This window comes from Raphanus sativus, chromosome 5 (assembly GCF_000801105.2).
Source record: "Raphanus sativus cultivar WK10039 chromosome 5, ASM80110v3, whole genome shotgun sequence".
In the NCBI taxonomy this organism is placed as follows: Eukaryota; Viridiplantae; Streptophyta; class Magnoliopsida; order Brassicales; family Brassicaceae; genus Raphanus; species Raphanus sativus.
The window spans coordinates 17,500,575-17,519,858 of NC_079515.1; the positions used below are offsets into that span (position 1 = coordinate 17,500,575).

The 19,284-nt window shown below is 35.0% G+C and overlaps 3 protein-coding genes and 1 non-coding gene across 6 annotated transcripts; 3 read left to right on the forward strand and 1 right to left on the reverse strand.

Moving 5' to 3' along the window:
- Positions 1-938: 938 nt before the first annotated feature.
- LOC108860033 (putative F-box protein At1g32660) lies at positions 939-2,470 on the forward strand. The gene is given in 2 exon segments (XM_018633936.2): positions 939-1,958; positions 1,960-2,470. Coding segments are annotated over 2 exon segments (1,332 nt in total). The 5' UTR covers positions 939-1,049; the 3' UTR covers positions 2,383-2,470.
- A 1,054-nt stretch (positions 2,471-3,524) lies between these two features.
- On the forward strand, positions 3,525-11,130 carry LOC108862313 (ABC transporter C family member 12). Of its 3 annotated transcripts, XM_018636402.2 has the most exons (25): positions 3,525-3,967; positions 4,068-4,246; positions 4,335-4,374; positions 4,563-4,719; positions 4,823-4,937; positions 5,048-5,128; positions 5,222-5,246; positions 5,449-5,505; positions 5,765-5,830; positions 5,919-5,993; positions 6,085-6,192; positions 6,275-6,409; positions 6,488-6,594; positions 6,690-6,783; positions 6,973-7,140; positions 7,224-7,364; positions 7,446-7,646; positions 7,738-7,836; positions 7,931-8,083; positions 8,246-8,800; positions 8,890-9,213; positions 9,285-10,041; positions 10,127-10,248; positions 10,315-10,560; positions 10,637-11,130. In XM_018636402.2, exons 1-25 carry the CDS (start codon positions 3,599-3,601, stop codon positions 10,784-10,786), a joined length of 4,524 nt encoding a protein of 1,507 aa, XP_018491904.2. In that variant the 5' UTR covers positions 3,525-3,598; the 3' UTR covers positions 10,787-11,130. The 3 variants fall into 3 exon arrangements, with proteins under 3 accessions (XP_018491904.2, XP_018491906.1, XP_018491907.1); XM_018636404.2 differs by lacking the exons at positions 3,525-3,967; positions 4,068-4,246 and having other exon boundaries at positions 4,331-4,374; positions 4,563-4,723; XM_018636405.2 differs by lacking the exons at positions 3,525-3,967; positions 4,068-4,246; positions 4,335-4,374 and having other exon boundaries at positions 4,612-4,748.
- A 126-nt stretch (positions 11,131-11,256) lies between these two features.
- On the forward strand, positions 11,257-11,329 carry TRNAE-CUC (transfer RNA glutamic acid (anticodon CUC)). The gene has a single exon. It is a non-coding gene; the product is annotated as a tRNA-Glu (tRNA).
- Positions 11,330-14,073: 2,744 nt separating this feature from the next.
- On the reverse strand, positions 14,074-16,000 carry LOC108862314 (uncharacterized protein At1g43920, Chloroplastic-like). The gene is made up of 2 exons (XM_018636406.2): positions 14,564-16,000; positions 14,074-14,446 (listed from the first exon to the last, which is right to left on the reverse strand). The coding sequence occupies exons 1-2, from the start codon at positions 14,714-14,716 to the stop codon at positions 14,198-14,200; spliced, it is 402 nt and encodes a 133-aa protein (XP_018491908.1). The 5' UTR covers positions 14,717-16,000; the 3' UTR covers positions 14,074-14,197.
- Positions 16,001-19,284: the final 3,284 nt, after the last annotated feature.

A 19,284-nucleotide genomic window follows, 5' to 3' on the forward strand; every position in this document is an offset into this window, starting at 1 on the left:
AAAGAGGAGGAATCAAGAGAGATAACCGGATTTGGTGGTATAAAGCGAACGGGATTTTAATTTTTGTATATATATATAAATTTAAGAAATATTAATTTGTATACATGTATTATATAGTATGTTAGCCCGTTTGCCAACATATTATATTATTTAATATAAATATTTCTATTTATAAAAATAAAATATATAATTTTAATTTAGTTTTATCATATTTAGTTCAACATTTAATTATGTTAATTTGATAAATTATGATTATAAAAAATAAATAAAGTATGAGAAATTTTTAATTTTTCATTTTAAACAATAACCAAGCATATACTGAAGCATAATAATATTCTTAAATATTAAAATGTTGTAGATTATATAATAAAATTTATCAATAATTTAATAAAATTAGATGTTATATATTATCTAATTTTATAATAATGTTTGTGTGATTTATAAATTAGTATTTTTAATTTACTTTTTTAAATTTATAAATTAGTAATACATGTGAAAATTAAATTAAGTTAGACCTACATAATAGATAAAACAAATTTTTGGATACGGATAAAAGTATTTTACAGAATTTTAAATTTTTGTTTATAGATTAAAAATAAATTAGATTTTTAGTTATATTTGATGATTATTAAATTTTCAAATAACTAATTTTGAAAATATAGTTTAAGAAGATTTGAAGTGATTTCAAAATTATTTTTTTCTATGAATCTTATAAACTTGATCCAAATTAAAATTAATCCAGATTAATTTTTCCTATAAATCTTATAAAATTGATCCAAATTAAAAAAATCAGACATAAAATGAAATGGTGATTTCTGTTTTAATATATAAGATTTTCCATTTTTTTAATCACTGCAATCAAAATCGAGAAGTATATATATATATGCCATTTATCCAATTTTTATTATAAATTTTATAATAAAAAAAAGAAGCCTAAAGAAAACGGAAAAAAGGAAAAGGAAAAAAAAGGGAAAAAGAGAGAGAGAGAGGAGAGACGAGAGAGGAGAAGCGACGACAATCAAAATCAAGTCGAATTGGGAGGAGGCGCGATGAAACGCAAGCGGGATGAGGAGGAGAGGTTGTGCAGCATGGGAGATGGGATCCCAATTGATCTAAAGAAAGCGACAGTGACGAGATTGCCTGCGAGAAAACTCCTGGAATCTAAGGAGGACACAAGGGCAAGTAAGTTAGATTCGCTGCATTATGATCTTAAGATGGCTGTAATGAGTAGAGTGCCTGCCAAGTCGCTTATGAGGAAGGTCCGATGCGTATCGAAGATGTGGTGTTCCTTCATCCGAAGCCAAGAGTTGGTGGATTCCTTCTTCGCTGTCTCCTCAACACAAGCACCACGGTTTATAGTCTCTTTTAGCAACAACGCATTCGGCAAGCCTGAAGAGAAGCTTACCTTCGTCTTCTCGTATCCAGAGGGGTCTTCTTCTTCTTCTTCTACTTCTTTGGTACCCAGGTTCGAGATGGCATTACCAGTGGGATTGCGAGCCAGCCAAGGGTATTGCGCTTCTCTCCATGGGTTTCTCAGTTTTTACATTGATCATGGTTTGATGGTTTGTAACCCTAGCACGGAGCAAGTCTTTAATTTGCCCAAGACCACCCAATTCGTGGGGTACGATCCCATTGGTGGCCAACACAAAGCATTATCTGTGCATTTGAGACATCCTTCTTCTGCTCGTCCTCATCTACTTCACAAGGTGTTAACACTTGGAGTACGAGGAGGTTGTTGGAGAGACATTGAAGGTACCCCTGTTCCTTATATACCTGTATCAGTGGGAGTATGTATCAATGGTGTTATCTACTATGGCGGTTATAAGTACAACTCCACTACTGATTTAGAGAATAAGAGTCCGGCTGTGATGTGTTTTGATGTTCGATCTGAGAAACTAAGTTTTATCCAAGCACCTAGTGCTGTCGTGTTATGTGGAAAGGATGCCATATTTATAGAATTACAATGGGAAGCTAGCTTCTATTTTTGTGCATCCACCTGATGCTCATCGCTCCATTCCCTTTGATTTATGGATACTAGAAGACGCCCATACACATGAATGGTCTAACCAAACATGTTTGTTTCCCTCCTCTGCCTGGGAGTCTGTTTCTTGCCGCAGAATGTCTTTCCAAGGCACCAATCAAGCCGGTGAGATCATTATTGTCACAAGCGTGGTTAATACACTCAAGGTCCAACCCTTCTACATATTCTACTACAATGTCAGTACAAACAGTGTCAGAAGAGTTAGGCTCCTTGGAATTGGTGACAATGAAGAGTTTCAACGCTCTTATGGATTCCGAAACGGGTATGAATGTTATGTCCGTGTCGCACCTCACCACGTCGACACTATTGCCTTTCTTAAGAATCATCATCATCATGTATAAATCCTACCGTTCGGAAGAAAAGCTTTTAGGAATATTTTTGATCCAATCTTTGATATTTGATTAACTTAAAAACGTGAGTCTTCTTGAGCATTGTTTCCTAATATTGGGGGTTCTCAGAGCAATAGACAAACCCAAAAACAACGAAACAAGAATACATACACAAGTCCCAACAAGAAAAGTTACAAGTCTTCATTTAGACAGAGTGTTCAGAAGATGCTTTTGTCAATCTACGCAATGTTTGCTATACGTAAAGATTGTCAGCTTGATGAACTTCTTTGTGTTCCTTCTCAAAACTTCTTTGTGTTTCTTGTGACACAGAAAAATAAGTGACTCACATTGCGGATTGATGAACTTTAGTGGGGGCAAACAGAGAGTGTTTGGTTGCTGAGGAGATGATATTCTGAATTGGTATTGAAGTTTATGGCTTACTTGATCCAATCTCCACAAACATAACATAAAAGTCATAATAAACTAACAAACATACAGACGAAGCCAAAAATAATTTGATTGGGTTGACTCACTCACACGTAAGCCGTGACGATGAAACTAGTTTTCGTTCCCAGTATTTATTATTTTTTATAATGCCAAATAAAACAAACAACAACTTCAATTTTATTCATTTCTGATTGGAACAAAATGAAAATGAATTCAGTTTCTTACAAAGAAAAACAAATAAATTAAAAATCAGAATTAGTCTTTAATTACATCTGTTTGATAATCTCTTGTCATCCATCCCCCAACAAACATGAAAGCCACGAGTCAATGGTAACGTAGCATAAACAATGGTTTAAAATTTTGAGTCACGTGAATACATATAACATATGTGATCGGAATTTGCGATTCTTCTTATCTACTAATAAAAGAATCTTTTCTTTTTTTGGGAGTGATTATGATTTTGTGAAAAACCCAAACAGTGAGTGACTGCTTCGACTTCGACTCCCACTAGTGCTCGTCGAGTTGTCTTCTACTCAAAAGTCTCCCACTTTCATTTAGGCATTACATAGTTTTATTGACAAACCTCCAAATTTGGAACTATCACGAATCAAAAGGGTAATGCTTTTCTTCTTCTTCTTCTTCTTCTTCTTCTTCTTCTTCTTGGTTGATATATGCTTTTCTAAGTTGAGACTGGATTATCAAAAGTCTGCTCCTCCTTTGTTATTCTACTAGCTACTTTTTGCTTCTTTCCGCTTATAGTTACTGTTGTGTTGTAAAGTAAATGCCTTTTCTTGTTTTCCAGTTAAAGAAAATGGGTTTCTTCGATGCCTTGACTTGGTGGTACTGCAAGCCAGTCGCAGACGGGTTTTGGGAAAAAGCGGCTGATGCTGCGTTGGGCTCCTACACGCCATGCGCTATTGACTCACTCGTCATGCTTCTTTCTCACTTTGTTCTTCTTGCTTTGTGTTCCTACCGGATATGGATCATCTTCCGCAATACCAAATCTCAGATATATGTTTTGAGGAGCAAGTGCTATAACTGTGTGCTAGGGATATTAGCCTGTTACTGTTTTGTTGAGCCGGTTCTGAGATTGGTCATGAGGATTTCACTCTTTGACATGGATAAGGACACCGATCTTCCTCCCTTTGAGGTAGTTTCTAATAACCAACTCTGATTCTTTTACTTATATGCCCTTATTGTTGATATGAGAGTTCAAGATCAGAAATAATAAAGTTTATATACTATGGCAGGTTGCATCTTTAACTGTTGAGGCATTTGCTTGGTTCTCCATGCTTGTTTTGATTGGGCTGGAAACCAAACAATATGTCAAAGAGTTCCGATGGTACGTGAGATTTGGTCTTGTTTATGTTTTGGTTGCTGATGCTGTGCTACTCGACCTTGTCTTGCCTCTCAACAACTCAATCAACAGGTTAAAAAGTTAACAAAACTTTGTTTGAGCTTTGGTAACTTCAACCCTGAATGTCATAATGAGTTTTCCTTTATTTTTGCTATTGCAGAACTGCCCTACATCTCTTTATCAGTTCAAGATGTTCTCAGGTTTGTTAGAAACATGGTCCTTCTGTATAAGCTTGCAATTCATTGTTCTGAGAACTTACATCTAAAAAAGCTTCAGTCTTTATAAAAACATCTTCAAACTGAAAAGATATAAGCTAAGTTCTAAATAGCTAGCTTTCTGAGACTGTCCCTGAGGCAATCAAATGCTTAGTTGGTGTTTTCTGTTGCAGGCTCTTTTTGGGATTCTTCTACTAGTTTACATTCCCGAACTGGATCCTTATCCGGACTACCAAATTCTAAACAGAGAACCGTTAGACAACATTGAATATGATGCACTTCGCGGGGGAGAGAACATATGTCCCGAGCGACATGCCAGCATATTTTCCAGTAGGTTGCCACTGAATCGTTAAACAAAGGTTTTGTTTTGGCACATATATAATAGCCAAGAAAGATACAATTAGTTCCATTGATCTTGATATTGTTTTCTTAGGAATATACTTTGGTTGGATCACGCCGCTTATGCAGTTAGGCTACAGAAAACCCATTACTGAAAAGGATGTTTGGCAATTAGACAAATGGGATCAAACAGAAACTCTCTTCACAAGGTACATAAACTTTGTGTCTTTTTCTGCATTAACTCTCTCTCTTTTCTCATGGTAGCAAGCTTTGTTTAGAATCAAGAACATTCTTATTTATTTGATGAATTATCTGATAGATTCCAAAGATGCTGGATAGAAGAATCGCAGAGACGCAAGCCGTGGCTTCTCCGAGCACTGAATAGTAGCCTTGGTGGAAGGTAAAGGCTGATGACTTTTCTAAAAACCATTTTGATGACACTTCAGTTTTCTTTTCAGCCACGCATTAAGTTTCTTGTGTACTCTCTTTGTAGGTTCTGGTTGGGTGGTATCTTTAAGGTAGATATCTTTTGGTTTAATTTCAGTGCTTTCAAATGATGGTTGCTTAAAAAGTTTAACTCATATTCTGCCTCTCGGTTGGCTATTATAGATCCCAAAATGTCTCTATTGACTGTTACTTACCCATGCATACACTGCAATATTCATTTCTGTATTTGAGAACCCTTAAGCATTTTATACATAATGTTTTGGCGTGTTATAGATTGGAAATGACCTTTCCCAATTTGTTGGACCTGTTGTACTGAGCCACCTATTACGGGTAAGCTTTGCTTCTTCTTAGCCCTTACTAAAACAATAATATTGCTAGTTTGTTTCTGGCTTGTGCTTCTACATGATGTTTTATATTTCACACCTTCTCTACGGTCAACACATATCTTCTATTGATTTTCAATCTTGAGAAAAAAAGCTGTGACATATATTTATCATACATGATTGATGAGATCTATTTAATATGGTGAAAATATTCCTAATACCCCTGTGCTTCTTCGACTTACTGAAGCTTTGATCATTTTATGTAGTCAATGCAAGAAGGTGATCCATCTTGGGTTGGCTATGTCTATGCCTTCTTAATTTTCGTTGGGGTGGTAAGTATCACCATTTTAGCTCTCACATTTAATTTTTTTTTTCGTGTTGAAACCTCTGAAAAGCTATTCTGTTGATATTGATTTTCAGACACTTGGAGTTCTCTGTGAGGCTCAGTACTATCAGAATGTTTGGCGTGTGGGATTTCGTTTGAGATCAACTTTGGTAAAGTTTGTGAAACTTCCATCTCTGTCACAGTTGTATGATAATGTTAGTCATGTTTAATCTCCAACTAATTATGATATTTTTCTCCTAGGTTGCAGCTATATTCCACAAATCTTTAAGACTAACTCATGAGGCTCGCAAGAATTTTTCATCTGGGAAGGTCACAAACATGATAACTACAGATGCTAATGCACTTCAGGTATACTTATGTGTTCAATCATTCTTCTCTTTTTGATCCTTTCTACTTTTACACAAGTAATGATTTGTCTCTTTATTTTCAGCAAATATCACAACAGCTCCATGGCTTATGGTCAGCTCCTTTTCGCATCATTGTGTCCATGATTCTTCTCTACCAACAACTAGGAGTTGCTTCGCTTTTTGGTTCATTGATTCTGTTTCTCCTAATTCCTCTCCAGGTATTAAAGCTTCTTTAGAATTATACAAGTTGTGGTAAGTGCACATAAACTCATACAGTTCTGTGTTGTGATAAACAGACTCTGATTATTAGCAAAATGCGGAAACTGACTAAAGAAGGGCTCCAGTGGACTGACAAAAGAGTTGGTATCATGAACGAGATTTTAGCAGCCATGGATACTGTAAAGTATGATTGGTACTCCTAATTATTTATTTTTCATCTTTTCTTAACATTCTTAAAGCAGTTGTTTTACTATTTTTGGCCTTTCCAACCCTTTTTAGATGTTATGCATGGGAGAAGAGCTTTGAGTCACGGATTCAAGGGATTAGAAATGAAGAGCTCTCATGGTTTCGTAAAGCGCAGTTACTATCAGCTGTATGGCTACTTATCTTTGATTTTGTATTACCTGTAGTTAATAGGATGCATTTGTCTCGTCTGCAATTGATGCAACTTAGACCATTTTAGTAGGATTGGTTCGAGTTAACTCATTTTACATAGATGCAGAACCAATATATATGTCTTCCAGTATTAACATTTCTTCCCTTGATGTTTTTCATCTTGCAGTTTAACAGTTTTATACTGAACAGCATCCCAGTAGTTGTGACTGTGGTTTCATTCGGGGTTTTCGTTCTGCTTGGAGGCGACTTGACACCAGCAAGGGCATTCACATCTCTTTCTCTATTCGCAGTTCTAAGATTTCCTCTCAACATGCTACCAAATCTTCTAAGTCAGGTTATTTTAACAGTCATCTCCTCAGTAAAATGAATTGATTCTTGATTTTGATCCCATCTTATTTAGTTGTCTTCTCCACTTAGGTTGTTAACGCAAACGTTTCACTGCAACGCATTGAGGAACTACTTCTAAGTGAAGAGAGAATTCTAGCAGAAAACCCACCTCTTCAACCAGGAGCTCCAGCCATTTCCATTAAGAATGGATATTTTTCATGGGACTCAAAGGTGAATCCTCTAAAAATGTTGGGTTGCAACTTTAGATTCTACGATACTCATGGTTGTTTGTTGTGCTCAAATGTTCTCCAGGCAACGAAACCCACATTATCCAATATTAATTTGGAGATTCCAGTCGGAAGCTTGGTTGCCATTGTAGGTGGGACCGGAGAAGGTAAGACATCACTTGTTTCGGCAATGCTAGGAGAGCTATCTCGTACAGAAACCTCAAGCGTTATTATTAGAGGCTCAGTAGCTTATGCTCCTCAAGTCTCATGGATCTTCAATGCCACTGTGAGTCACATTTACTTCTCACAGCCAAAAAAAAAACTATAGTTTAGCTTTCAGGTTCTTTATTTTCATTTGGTCTTATGTATTGCTGCAGGTGCGTGATAACATATTATTTGGGTCGGGTTTTGAAGCTGAAAGATATCGGAGGGCTATTGATGCTACTGCCTTACAACACGATCTTGATTTGCTTCCGGTTGGTGGAGTGAAAGGCTTACTCAAACACAATCCAGTTACATTTACTTGATATGCCATTTTTTAGTAGTAAATTCTTGAATTGATTTATTCAGGGCCGTGATCATACAGAGATTGGAGAACGGGGGGTGAATATTAGTGGAGGGCAAAAGCAGAGAGTTTCAATGGCTAGGGCAGTCTACTCCAGCTCAGATGTTTACATATTCGATGATCCTTTGAGTGCTTTAGATGCTCATGTTGCACAGCAGGTATTGATTTTTTGAGGTTGATCCGTTACGTAGATGATCTCCTCTTATAGGGCTGACACAAATCATATTGATTACTCTTAAAGCTGACATATATATAGCATCAATAATCAATGAGTGTTCAGCCATTTTGTTGTTACAGCGTGTATGATTTCTCAATAACAGGTCTTCGATAGCTGCATGAAAGATGAGCTGAAGGGGAAAACGAGGGTGCTTGTCACAAATCAGCTACATTTTCTTCCTTTGATGGATAGAATTATTTTAGTCTCGGAGGGAATGATCAAAGAGGAAGGAACCTTTGAAGAGTTGTCAAAAAATGGGACTTTGTTCCAGAAACTAATGGAGAATGCTGGGAAAATGGATGCAACCCAAGATACGAATAAAAATGATCAGAAAAGCTCGAAGCTGAGTCCTACTCTCACGGTTGATGTAAGTGAAAGAAATGTTGGCAGTACCAAGCAGGGAAAACGAGGAAGATCGGTGCTTGTAAAGCAAGAAGAACGGGAAACTGGCATCGTTAGTTGGAACGTTCTGATGAGATATAAAAAGGCAGTAGGCGGCTTATGGGTGGTTATGATCCTCTTTGCATGCTATTTAACAACTGAGGTTCTCCGGGTTTCAAGTAGCACATGGCTAAGTTTCTGGACCGATCAAAGCACTTCAAAGAGTTATAGTCCCGGTTTCTACATTATCGTGTATGCTTTTCTCGGCTTTGGTCAGGTTTGTTTCTGAAAAAATGAGTGAAATATATAAATTAATACTGTCTTTTTTTATTAAATTAATATGTGTTATTATGATCATTGATATAGGTTGCTGTGACGTTTACCAACTCGTTTTGGCTGATCACATCAAGTTTACGTGCCGCCAAGAAACTCCATGACGCAATGCTGAATTCTATAATGCGAGCTCCTATGCTCTTTTTCCACACAAACCCAACTGGGCGTGTAATCAACAGGTTTTCTAAGGATATTGGTGATATAGATAGAAATGTCGCCAACCTAATGAATATGTTCATGAACCAGCTGTGGCAACTCCTCTCGACCTTTGCTCTTATAGGTACAGTCAGTACGATTTCATTGTGGGCTATAATGCCGCTCCTGATACTCTTTTATGCAGCATATCTCTACTATCAGGTAATTTTCTACTTGATTTTTTAATATGTGCTTTTTCTCTTGGGATTTGATATTAGCTTTGTGATTTGTAGAACACATCCCGTGAAGTGAAACGTTTAGATTCGGTCACAAGGTCACCTATTTACGCTCAGTTTGGAGAAGCTTTGAATGGTTTGTCAAGCATCCGAGCATATAAAGCCTATGAGAGGATGGCCAAGATTAATGGAAAATCCATGGACAACAACATAAGGTTCACTCTTGCAAACACTAGCTCAAACCGTTGGCTCACTATAAGATTGGAAACTCTTGGTGGTGTCATGATTTGGTTAACTGCAACTTTTGCGGTTCTGAGAAATGGGAATGCAGAGAACCAAGCTGGTTTTGCATCTACGATGGGTCTCCTTCTCAGCTACACTCTGAATATCACTTCTCTGTTAAGCGGTGTTCTAAGGCAAGCTAGCAGAGCAGAGAACAGTTTGAATTCCGTTGAGCGTGTTGGTAACTACATCGATCTTCCTTCTGAAGCTGCAGATGTAATAGAAAACAGTCGTCCAGTGTCTGGCTGGCCTTCAAGAGGATCGATTAAGTTTGAAGATGTTTACCTTCGTTATAGAACAGGGCTTCCTCCAGTGCTCCATGGACTGTCCTTTTCTGTTTCTCCCAGTGAGAAAGTGGGAGTGGTCGGAAGAACTGGTGCAGGGAAGTCTTCCATGTTGAATGCATTGTTTAGGATTGTGGAAGTGGAAAAGGGAAGGATCATGATTGATGATTATGATGTTGCTAAGTTCGGACTGATGGATTTGCGCAGGGTTCTAAGTATCATACCCCAGTCGCCAGTTCTTTTCTCAGGTCAGTGTGTAGTTTAAGACAACATTTTAAGTATGTTCCTGTTGCATTCTGTTGTTTCTTTGTGAGAATTATTTCTTCTTTTTAGGGACGGTGAGATTCAACATTGACCCATTTAGTGAGCACAATGATTCTGACCTCTGGGAGGCTCTACAAAGGGCGCATATAAAAGATGTCATCGCCAGGAATCCTTTTGGCCTAGATGCAGAGGTGTGGTTCATTTTTAAATACATATATATTTGTGATCAAAGTTTTACTCACTTTGAGTCTTTGAAGGTCTCTGAAGGAGGTGAGAATTTCAGCGTGGGGCAAAGGCAACTACTGAGTCTAGCGCGTGCATTGTTAAGAAGATCTAAGATCCTTGTTCTAGATGAAGCAACAGCATCTGTTGATGTCAGAACAGATTCTCTAATACAAAAGACCATCCGTGAGGAATTCAAGTCTTGCACAATGCTTGTGATCGCTCACAGATTGAATACCATCATCGACTGTGACAAGATCCTTGTGCTTAGTTCTGGTCAGGTAATGCCAGGATTATTGTACAAGAGTAGCGACATTCTTTCTGATACTTACTTAAATCAATGTCAAAAACTTTCAGGTTTTGGAGTATGATAGTCCACAAGAACTGCTGTCAAGAGATACAAGTGCTTTCTTTAGGATGGTTCACAGCACCGGACCAGCAAATGCTCAGTACCTTTGTAACTTGGTCTCTGCAGGGAGAGTGAATGGAATGGAGATTGGTGGATAGAAATGGTATATCAGCCTTGAAAGAAATTTGGATTGTGACAAGAAGAATCCTAATGGGGGAGTTTGCAGTCATCCCTTTGCGTGCTGATGGAATTTGCACATTACCATTTAGCAGAGCACCAAAACTACAAGGTGATACATAGTCTTAGGGCCATGACTAGTACTCTTGTGTACATGTGATCTTCTTGGAAATTTGGCCGGACACAGATACTGATTCTTGCAGGAGTTATATTGTTCTTTAGGGCTTAGGGACAATGGTGAAGTAAGAAAACATCATTATTCGTTTGTTCTCTAGAGCTTTACACGAAATTCTCTTTTTAATAATGTATCTCATTCTCTGGTGTTTATATATGTAAGGACTTTATAAAACTAGTGATCTGCAAAACAATAAAGATATGACATTTAACTTTCAAAAGCAGCTTGGCCAAAACTAAATACTTATTTATATATTATAGAACGATTCTTACAAAATCCGTCGTAGTCTAGCTGGTTAGGATACTCGGCTCTCACCCGAGAGACCCGGGTTCGGGTCCCGGCGACGGAGATATTTTGTTTTGTTCGAGACCCGGCGACGGAGATATTTTGTTTTGCATGTTAACGTGGCAAAGTTAATTCATTATTTAGTTTTACGCCATCATCGACTGTTACAAGATCCTTGTGCTTAGTTCTGGTGGCTCCTTACCCAGAAAAAAGATGACGTAAAAAGCGAAGCGATGCTTGCGAAAGCCGAGGCGTGTGGTGAGTTGAGTTTGTTTCCCATGTGGGCCGTGGCTTAAAAGACTTTCACGACTTTGTCTAAAAGGCGAGTAAATTATGGGATATCAAAATCAAAATCAAAACTATACTAAAAACTCTTGAACTAGAGCAGGTAGAGTGTCCACGTCGTTAAAAAAAATCGTCCAATTATGATCTTCAAAATGGCCACGTCATATGGGCTGATAATATTTGATTGTGACACATTTTTAAATCAGCCCAGTTCTTATTCCAAATAGAATGGTCGTGGAAACGTGTGACCCTTCCACTTCGCCGTTGTCTTTACCGGTTTCTACAGATTGTCGTTTCTATTGGAGAAATCGGCCAAAAAAACACTAAACTTTGAAGGAATTGCCAAAACAAAACTGTACTCGAGCCTGGCCAAAAAAAACACTGAACTATCATTGACTTTTTCAGTATATTAAAAAAATTACGATTGACTTTCCAGATTAACACACCGTTAACAGAAAGTTAAGACAATGTTAACTCACCATTAATTATTGCCGTTTAACGAAATGACGTCGTTTTCATCAAGATCTTTGTTAACACAAAATCTCAAAACGACGTCGTTTAACTTAATGAAAATGGTTTTTGGTTGGGCTCGAACCCATGCACTCGGGGTTCTAGGTAGATGTTTTTGCCACTGAGCTGGTGGACTTTTCGAAATATTACTCTACTTATTTTTCTTTATTGATTAAACGATCTGGATGTTTTGTTTAAGACGAAAACCCAAAACGACGTCGTTTTATTTAATTAAAAGGATGTTGGTTGTGGGATTCAAACTCAGGCACTCGTGTTTCTGGAAAGGGGTTATTTGCCACTAAGCTAGTGGACTTCTCGGAAGATTACTCTACATGTTTATTTTTATTGTTCAAAAGATGTGGATGACTCAATTAAAACAAAACGCGTAACCCTAATTTCTCAGAACCCAAATCGATTTGGGGATTTCTTGTGGATGGCAAGGACGAAGTTCACAAGGAACGGAAAAACGGTAACGATCTTTGGAGGGATGAGGAATTTCGAGTACGGGAGCGAAGAAGCGGTTCAGTCGAAGAAGAATGAGAGTGAAGAAGTGGTTCAGCCGTCGAAGAAGGGTGAAGGGAGTGTCTCTGAACCAAAGAAATCAGCGAAGGAAGGTGGAAAACGCGGTGCCTCTGTGAGTCAGTCATCGCCGGGGAGATCGAGGAAGAGTAAAAGAGTTGAAGCGAAGACGATGGTGGCATCTCCAGAGAAGGTTACGAGGCGTGGGACACCATATGGGTCGCCTGTGGCATCTCCAGAGAAGGTTACAAGGCGTGGGACACCATATGGTGGTTCTACTCCGTCTCCTAGACAAATGAAGAAGCAGAAGGTTACTGGTGGGTCAACTCGAAACTCGAAGACGAGAGATGATGATGTTGATGATGTTGATGACAGAAAAGAATGTCCACAGAAGGAGACAAAAGAGCTGAATCCTCGAAGTGAAGAAGAGGAATTTGGAGATATAGGTGATGATGGTACGCTAGCATTAGAAGATGGTAGGTTAGCATTAGAAGATGGTAGGCTTGATGTAGAAGAAGATGATTGTATTGCTGGCATCGAAGAAGAAAACTGCAGAGATTTGGGTCTTCATTTTGGTGAGAAAGCAAGAAATGATGACTGTGAGGTTGATGAAGACGAAGGGGATGATTATGCTTGGGATGAAGATAAAATCCCTGATCCGATGTCTTCAGATGATGAGAATGAAGAGGAGATGATACCTGCGGAAGCTTACAGAGCAGACACTGATCCAGAGGAGCTACTTCTGCTTGGCAAAGTATTTTCAGATGCTGAGGACTTCAAACATACTTGTCTCAGGTATACCCTCAAAACCAGATACAACATCAAATTCTGCCGATCCAGTAGCTTGAAGATGGGTGCAAAATGTGCTGCTGAGATGAGAGACGATGAGTCTCCATGTCCTTGGATGGTGTACTGTTCTTATGATAGGAGGAAGCAGAAATTGATGGTAAAGACATACGTCAATGACCATAGGTGTGAGAAGACAGGGCACTCAAGGATACTTAAGAGGTCAGCAATTGCAAGTTTATTTGCTGAGCGGTTAAGGCTGAATCCGAAGATCACAGCAAAGGAGATACAGGCGGAGATCTTGAGGGAGTATAAGATGGAAGTCAAAGAAAACTCATGCATTAAGGCCAAGACGAAATTGATGAGAGAAAGGAGGAAGACCCATGAGGAGCATTTTGATAAAATCTGGGATTACCAAGCAGAGATCTTCAGGAGCAATCCTGGATCCACCATGGACATTGAGACCATACCAGGAGCCACAGTTGGAAGCAAGCAGAGGTTCTACAGACTCTACATGTGTTTTGTTTTGTTGTATGATGGATGATGTACTTCTTTTTCTTTTGTTTAGCTGTTTTCTTAAACAATGATGATGGTTGTGTGATGTTGTCTCTCTCTTTGCTGTTTTCTTAAACAATGATGATGGTTGTGTGATGTTATCTTTTTCTTTTACTTATTTTGTTCTGTTTTGTTGTGTTGATGATCAAGAAGTAAACAAGTCTTACATTAACCATAACATAAAGAGTCTTGAAACCATTAGAATTACACAAACACACAAATCAAACACAAGACATATTCAAAGACAACTCATTTCAAAGACAACCATTCCTAGTGCTTATTTTCTCATGATGAACACAATACATGAAACTGATGCCACTAGAAAACCCAGTTTGATGATCACATTCAGCTTCTTAACTTCAGTGCTAGCCTTCTTGACATCTTCTTTCAGCTGTTCCTCCACATTTTTGAGGTTGTCGATCTCCATTTTGAGCTTCCTCAAATCCGATGCAAAGCAATCAACTTTAGGCAATGCATCGTGAACCTCTTCGTAGACAGCTTCATCTACCCATTTGTACAAGTGATCCTAGACACAAATCATGAACACAATCTATGTTCAGACAATTTCTCACTACCTAGACATTGAAGCTTTACATTTCAGAACACAACAAGGTTACAGAAACACAAACAATTAAACACTTACATTTCGAAACGTTGGGCATCTAAAAAAAGTTCTTCCTGGATTTTCCTTCGTTTTTGATGTGTAAATCCCAGTTCTTCGACCACATCTGCATTGCTCTGGGATACCACGAATACCCATCGTATTCACAGACGAATCCTCACAACCCGAACTCATCGTGTGACACTCGAAGAAATGGAAGAGAATCGAGCTCTGTTCGTCAATGGAGCTTCTGATTTTATGATTTGGGAATTTAGGGTTTATGAGGAGAAAACGACGTCGTTTCTTTTTGATTCATTTAACTAGGATTAAAGCCAATATAAAGAATGATCTTTTTGGTCCGCATGGATTTACTTTTTGGCTCATTCCCAAAAGGTCTCGTATTAATTAGAGTTGAACTTCTATTTATATATTAGATACTCCTTGTCTAATTCTCCAATGTGGGACTTATATTGCATCTCTCATTCTCCCCCTCAAACTAAGGATCACATTCAGCTCGTGTCCTTTCCTCCAGCGAATTAAGGATGATCCTCCCACAACATCACATGTTCCATGATATTTTGACTAGTTTCTGCCACAAACCTCATCTTCCACCTTGAAGAGTCTCATTCCTACTCGAAGGGTATTTCGGTCTTCTTGCAGATCTTCGTTAAACCGCTCTGATACCAATTGTTAGAATTTAGTGAGCCCATGTCCAACTCTATATTATCCGATTAGTACGATATTGTTCACTTTGGGTCTAAGAAGCTGGTCCGCATGGATTTACTTTTGGCTCCTTCCCAAAAGGTCTCGTGTTAATTAGAGTTAGACTTCTCTTTATATATTAGACACTTTTTGTCTAATTCTCCAAAGTGAGACTTAGATTGCATCTCTCAATTACTGAGTTCAATGGTTCTGTAGTCAAGTAAGAGCAATTCGAGTCAATGGAGGACCGATGAGATGATAAGTTTTGTGCATGTGGCAAAGGTACAATCTAACATTTTTTTGTGTAGATCTAGATAGAATGGCTTAGGGGAATGGAACCTCAAAATCATCTGACTTGGTTTGGGTTTATGATTGACCTTTAAGCTAATTGGTAGTTGAGTAAACTGACCAATTCTAAGGTGATTCGACCAAATAAGTGTTAAATTGGTTTTAGACCAATGGTTAATTAGAGAATAATCTGCTGCGTATCTGTTGAAAGGATCTAAGCTATGAATGACTAAGAAAGTCTTTAGCTAAGATCTAAGTTAACCCTTGCCACTGGGCGATATTATAGATAAAAAGTGAAAAATTAAGAGGTTCGATTAGGAAGTGGACCGAACGACGTGAGGCGTCGACCGCGGCCTAATCGGTCGGGATCGGGTCTTACATTGTTCCTCTTCATTCTATTTCTCTTTGTTCTTATTATTCACTTTGGCGAGATACCATGTAAAGGTTTTTGTATCATGAAGAGATGAGAATGGTGGTGAGGTTACTGAACGCTCATGGTCATGTATAGCACTCAGTTATCTCCCTAGCTCTTCCATGAGTCCGAGCCATCTCCAAGGACAGACACTCGTTGAGCTCCATAACGACCCGGCTCGTGCTTGGTCTCTTACTAGTTACTACATTGTTGTGAACAAACGTGTAGCAACAGAACAAAATTGTTTTTATCTCCAAATGTGAAAACCACACTTGTATACAAATATAAACAAAAAAAAATTATTATTTCATTAATGTTAATTTTGAAAAATAATAATTCTGCACTTCAAAACGCAGATGAGAATATAGTTTCATTTAAAACCAAAATCATATTTTATCAAAACAAAAACATATCTATGCTAAAAATATATAAAATTGTATTTTTTAATAGATAAACTTACATTTTCCGCTAAAAGTCGTTAAATCTCATATTCCAACAATTACAAAACTAACTTTTTGGCAAAACAGTAAAATCATATTTTTTAATCAGTCAAGAAACCACATTTTCCATCAAAACTGTAAAATCACATTTTCACCAATCCATAAATCATATTTACAGTTAAACCCAAAAAGTTATTTGCATATTTATCATCACCACATTAAATTTCAACAAAAAATGATGATATGACATTAAATTAATTCATATATCATTTAACTAATTCACGTCAATTATATACTACAAGCTGAACAAAAATATATATTTTCTCTTAAAAATATATATTTTTATAAGGATTTTAATATAATAAATACTATTAACTCATATATCACTATTAATTTATCTTTTATAAATATATTTGTTTTGGCAGAACTATTTATATATAGTAAGAATTAATAAATCAAATATCATCAATAATTAAATTAAATACAATTACGAATATATATTTTACATCAACTTATATATCTATATCTATATTCTATATTATTATTTATGAAGTGAGTTTGCTTATGTGTCAGTTTTTCCATGATTTTAGGTTGTTTTGCTTATTTGTCAAATTCAATATTTAGCTTTAATAATATTATTATTTAACTTTATTTAATATATTTATTATGATGTCTGGATAATTAACTAATAAATATTAACAAATTTTACCAATAATATCAATTATAGATTTATCTTATGATCTTAATGGTAATAATTACTTTAAAATTTCAAACTTTATTTTAATAAACTTTCTCCATGATCTTATATATTTATGAAGTGAATTTGCTTATGTGTCAGCTTCTCCATGATTTTAGGTTTTTTACTTATTTGTCAAATTCAATATTTTGTTTTAATAATATTATTATTTAAAATTTTATTTAATATATTTATTATGATGTCTGGATAATTAATTAATAAATATTAACAAATTTTACCGATAATAAATATTAACTTCATTTAATATATGTATTATAATGTCTGGATAATTATTATGATGTCTGGATAAATAAATTTATTTAATATATTTATTATGATGTCTGGATAATTATTTTACATGCTGAGATATTTTTTAATAATACTATTAAACATTTATTTTATATATTTATTTATCGTGATATATTGGGATAATTTATTAATAAACAGATATTAATTAATAATAATATATCTTATATTTAGTTTATGATTTTAAAGGCATATAAGTATTCCAAGTGTTTAAAATTTATTTCAATATATATAAAAATCATGATATTTGAGATAATTATTTATAATGTAACATATTTACCTGTATTTTAATAAAAACATTCAATTCAATTAGAATCAACTATTTGTAAGAGAAAATATATTTTTATTCAGCTTTTAGTATATAATTTACGTGAATTAGTTAAAGGATCATTTAAAGTATATTTTTTTAAACACGATCATTTAAAGTATATATGTCGTAAAATATAAACTGTTTTATATTTATATGCTAAATATTTATATATTTTAATATTAAGAAATTATATTTTTAGTGAGTCATTATTTTATTAATATTATTTTTAAACTTTATCTAATATATTTATTTATCATTATATCTTGAATAATTGATCAATAAATTAATATTAACAAATTTTATTGATAAATAATTACTTTTGAATTTTAAACTTTTATATATATATATATATATATATATATATATTTATCCTAATATTTAGGGTAAGTAGTTATAATCTAAAGTATTTAAGTGTAGTTTTATATAAAAACTTCAACTAAGTTAGAATTTACTATTTCTAACATAAAGTAGATTTCTATTAAGCATTATATTATATATTTCATTTAATTTAATAACTGATAAATTAATTAAAGTATCATTGCAAATAGATATGTCGCAAACTATAAGTAGTAAACTTATGCTAAATATTTTATACAATTGAATATTAAAAAATTATATACCCTAAAAATAACTTGTATTTATACGTAACAAACTTCAAATTATTTTTTAATCTGTAAAATAAAAAAATATTATCAAAATAATACATTTAAAACAAAAATAGTAAATAATATGAAAATTTATTAAAACATTAAAATATAAGAAAGCATGAAAATCTAAGATAATATTTGTTTGAAAGCATAAAAATAAATTGACAAGTAATAAACATAGTATAGATATAATCTGAGAGAACACAAAGGTAATGTTTTATAACATTTTAATTGTTTTTACAGTTTTATAATAAAATTTTTGATAATAATGATGTTTGTTGGCTATTATAATATTGTTGATGTTTTATGGGCTGTGATAGTTTCTAATGCTTTTAATGCTGTTGAAATTCATTTTAATCCACAAATTCATTAAGTGTTTAATTTAAAATTCATTTTTTCTAATGAAATATAGAGTATTACTTGAGGAGAAGATTTTGATCCAAATCTGCATTCCACAAGTAAAAATATGAAAAAAAACTAAAATTTAAAACAATGATGGCTAATATTGAAATCAGATAATTTATAATATTAATTTGGAATCTCTCTCTAATTTAATACAATGATGGCTAATATTGAAATCAGATAATTTATAATATTAATTTGAAATCTCTCTAATTTAATAAAAAATAATATTAAAACTAAAATTTGTTGAATATATAAATATTAGTCCGTACAAAGTGTGGGTATCCATCTAGTATATATATAATAAAACTTAGGTGATAAGTTTGCATCAACAAATATATACTAAAGTACACTAATCAAATATTTCTTTTGATAACTAAATGATCAAAATTTTATTTAAGTTTCTCAGTTTACCATATTCATTATAAAATTATTTTTACCTGTAAAGCAAAATTTTTAGCACTTTTTTTTCATTAAAAAGTATTTCTAAAGCAAATTTTTTTTAGGTTTATTAGAATTT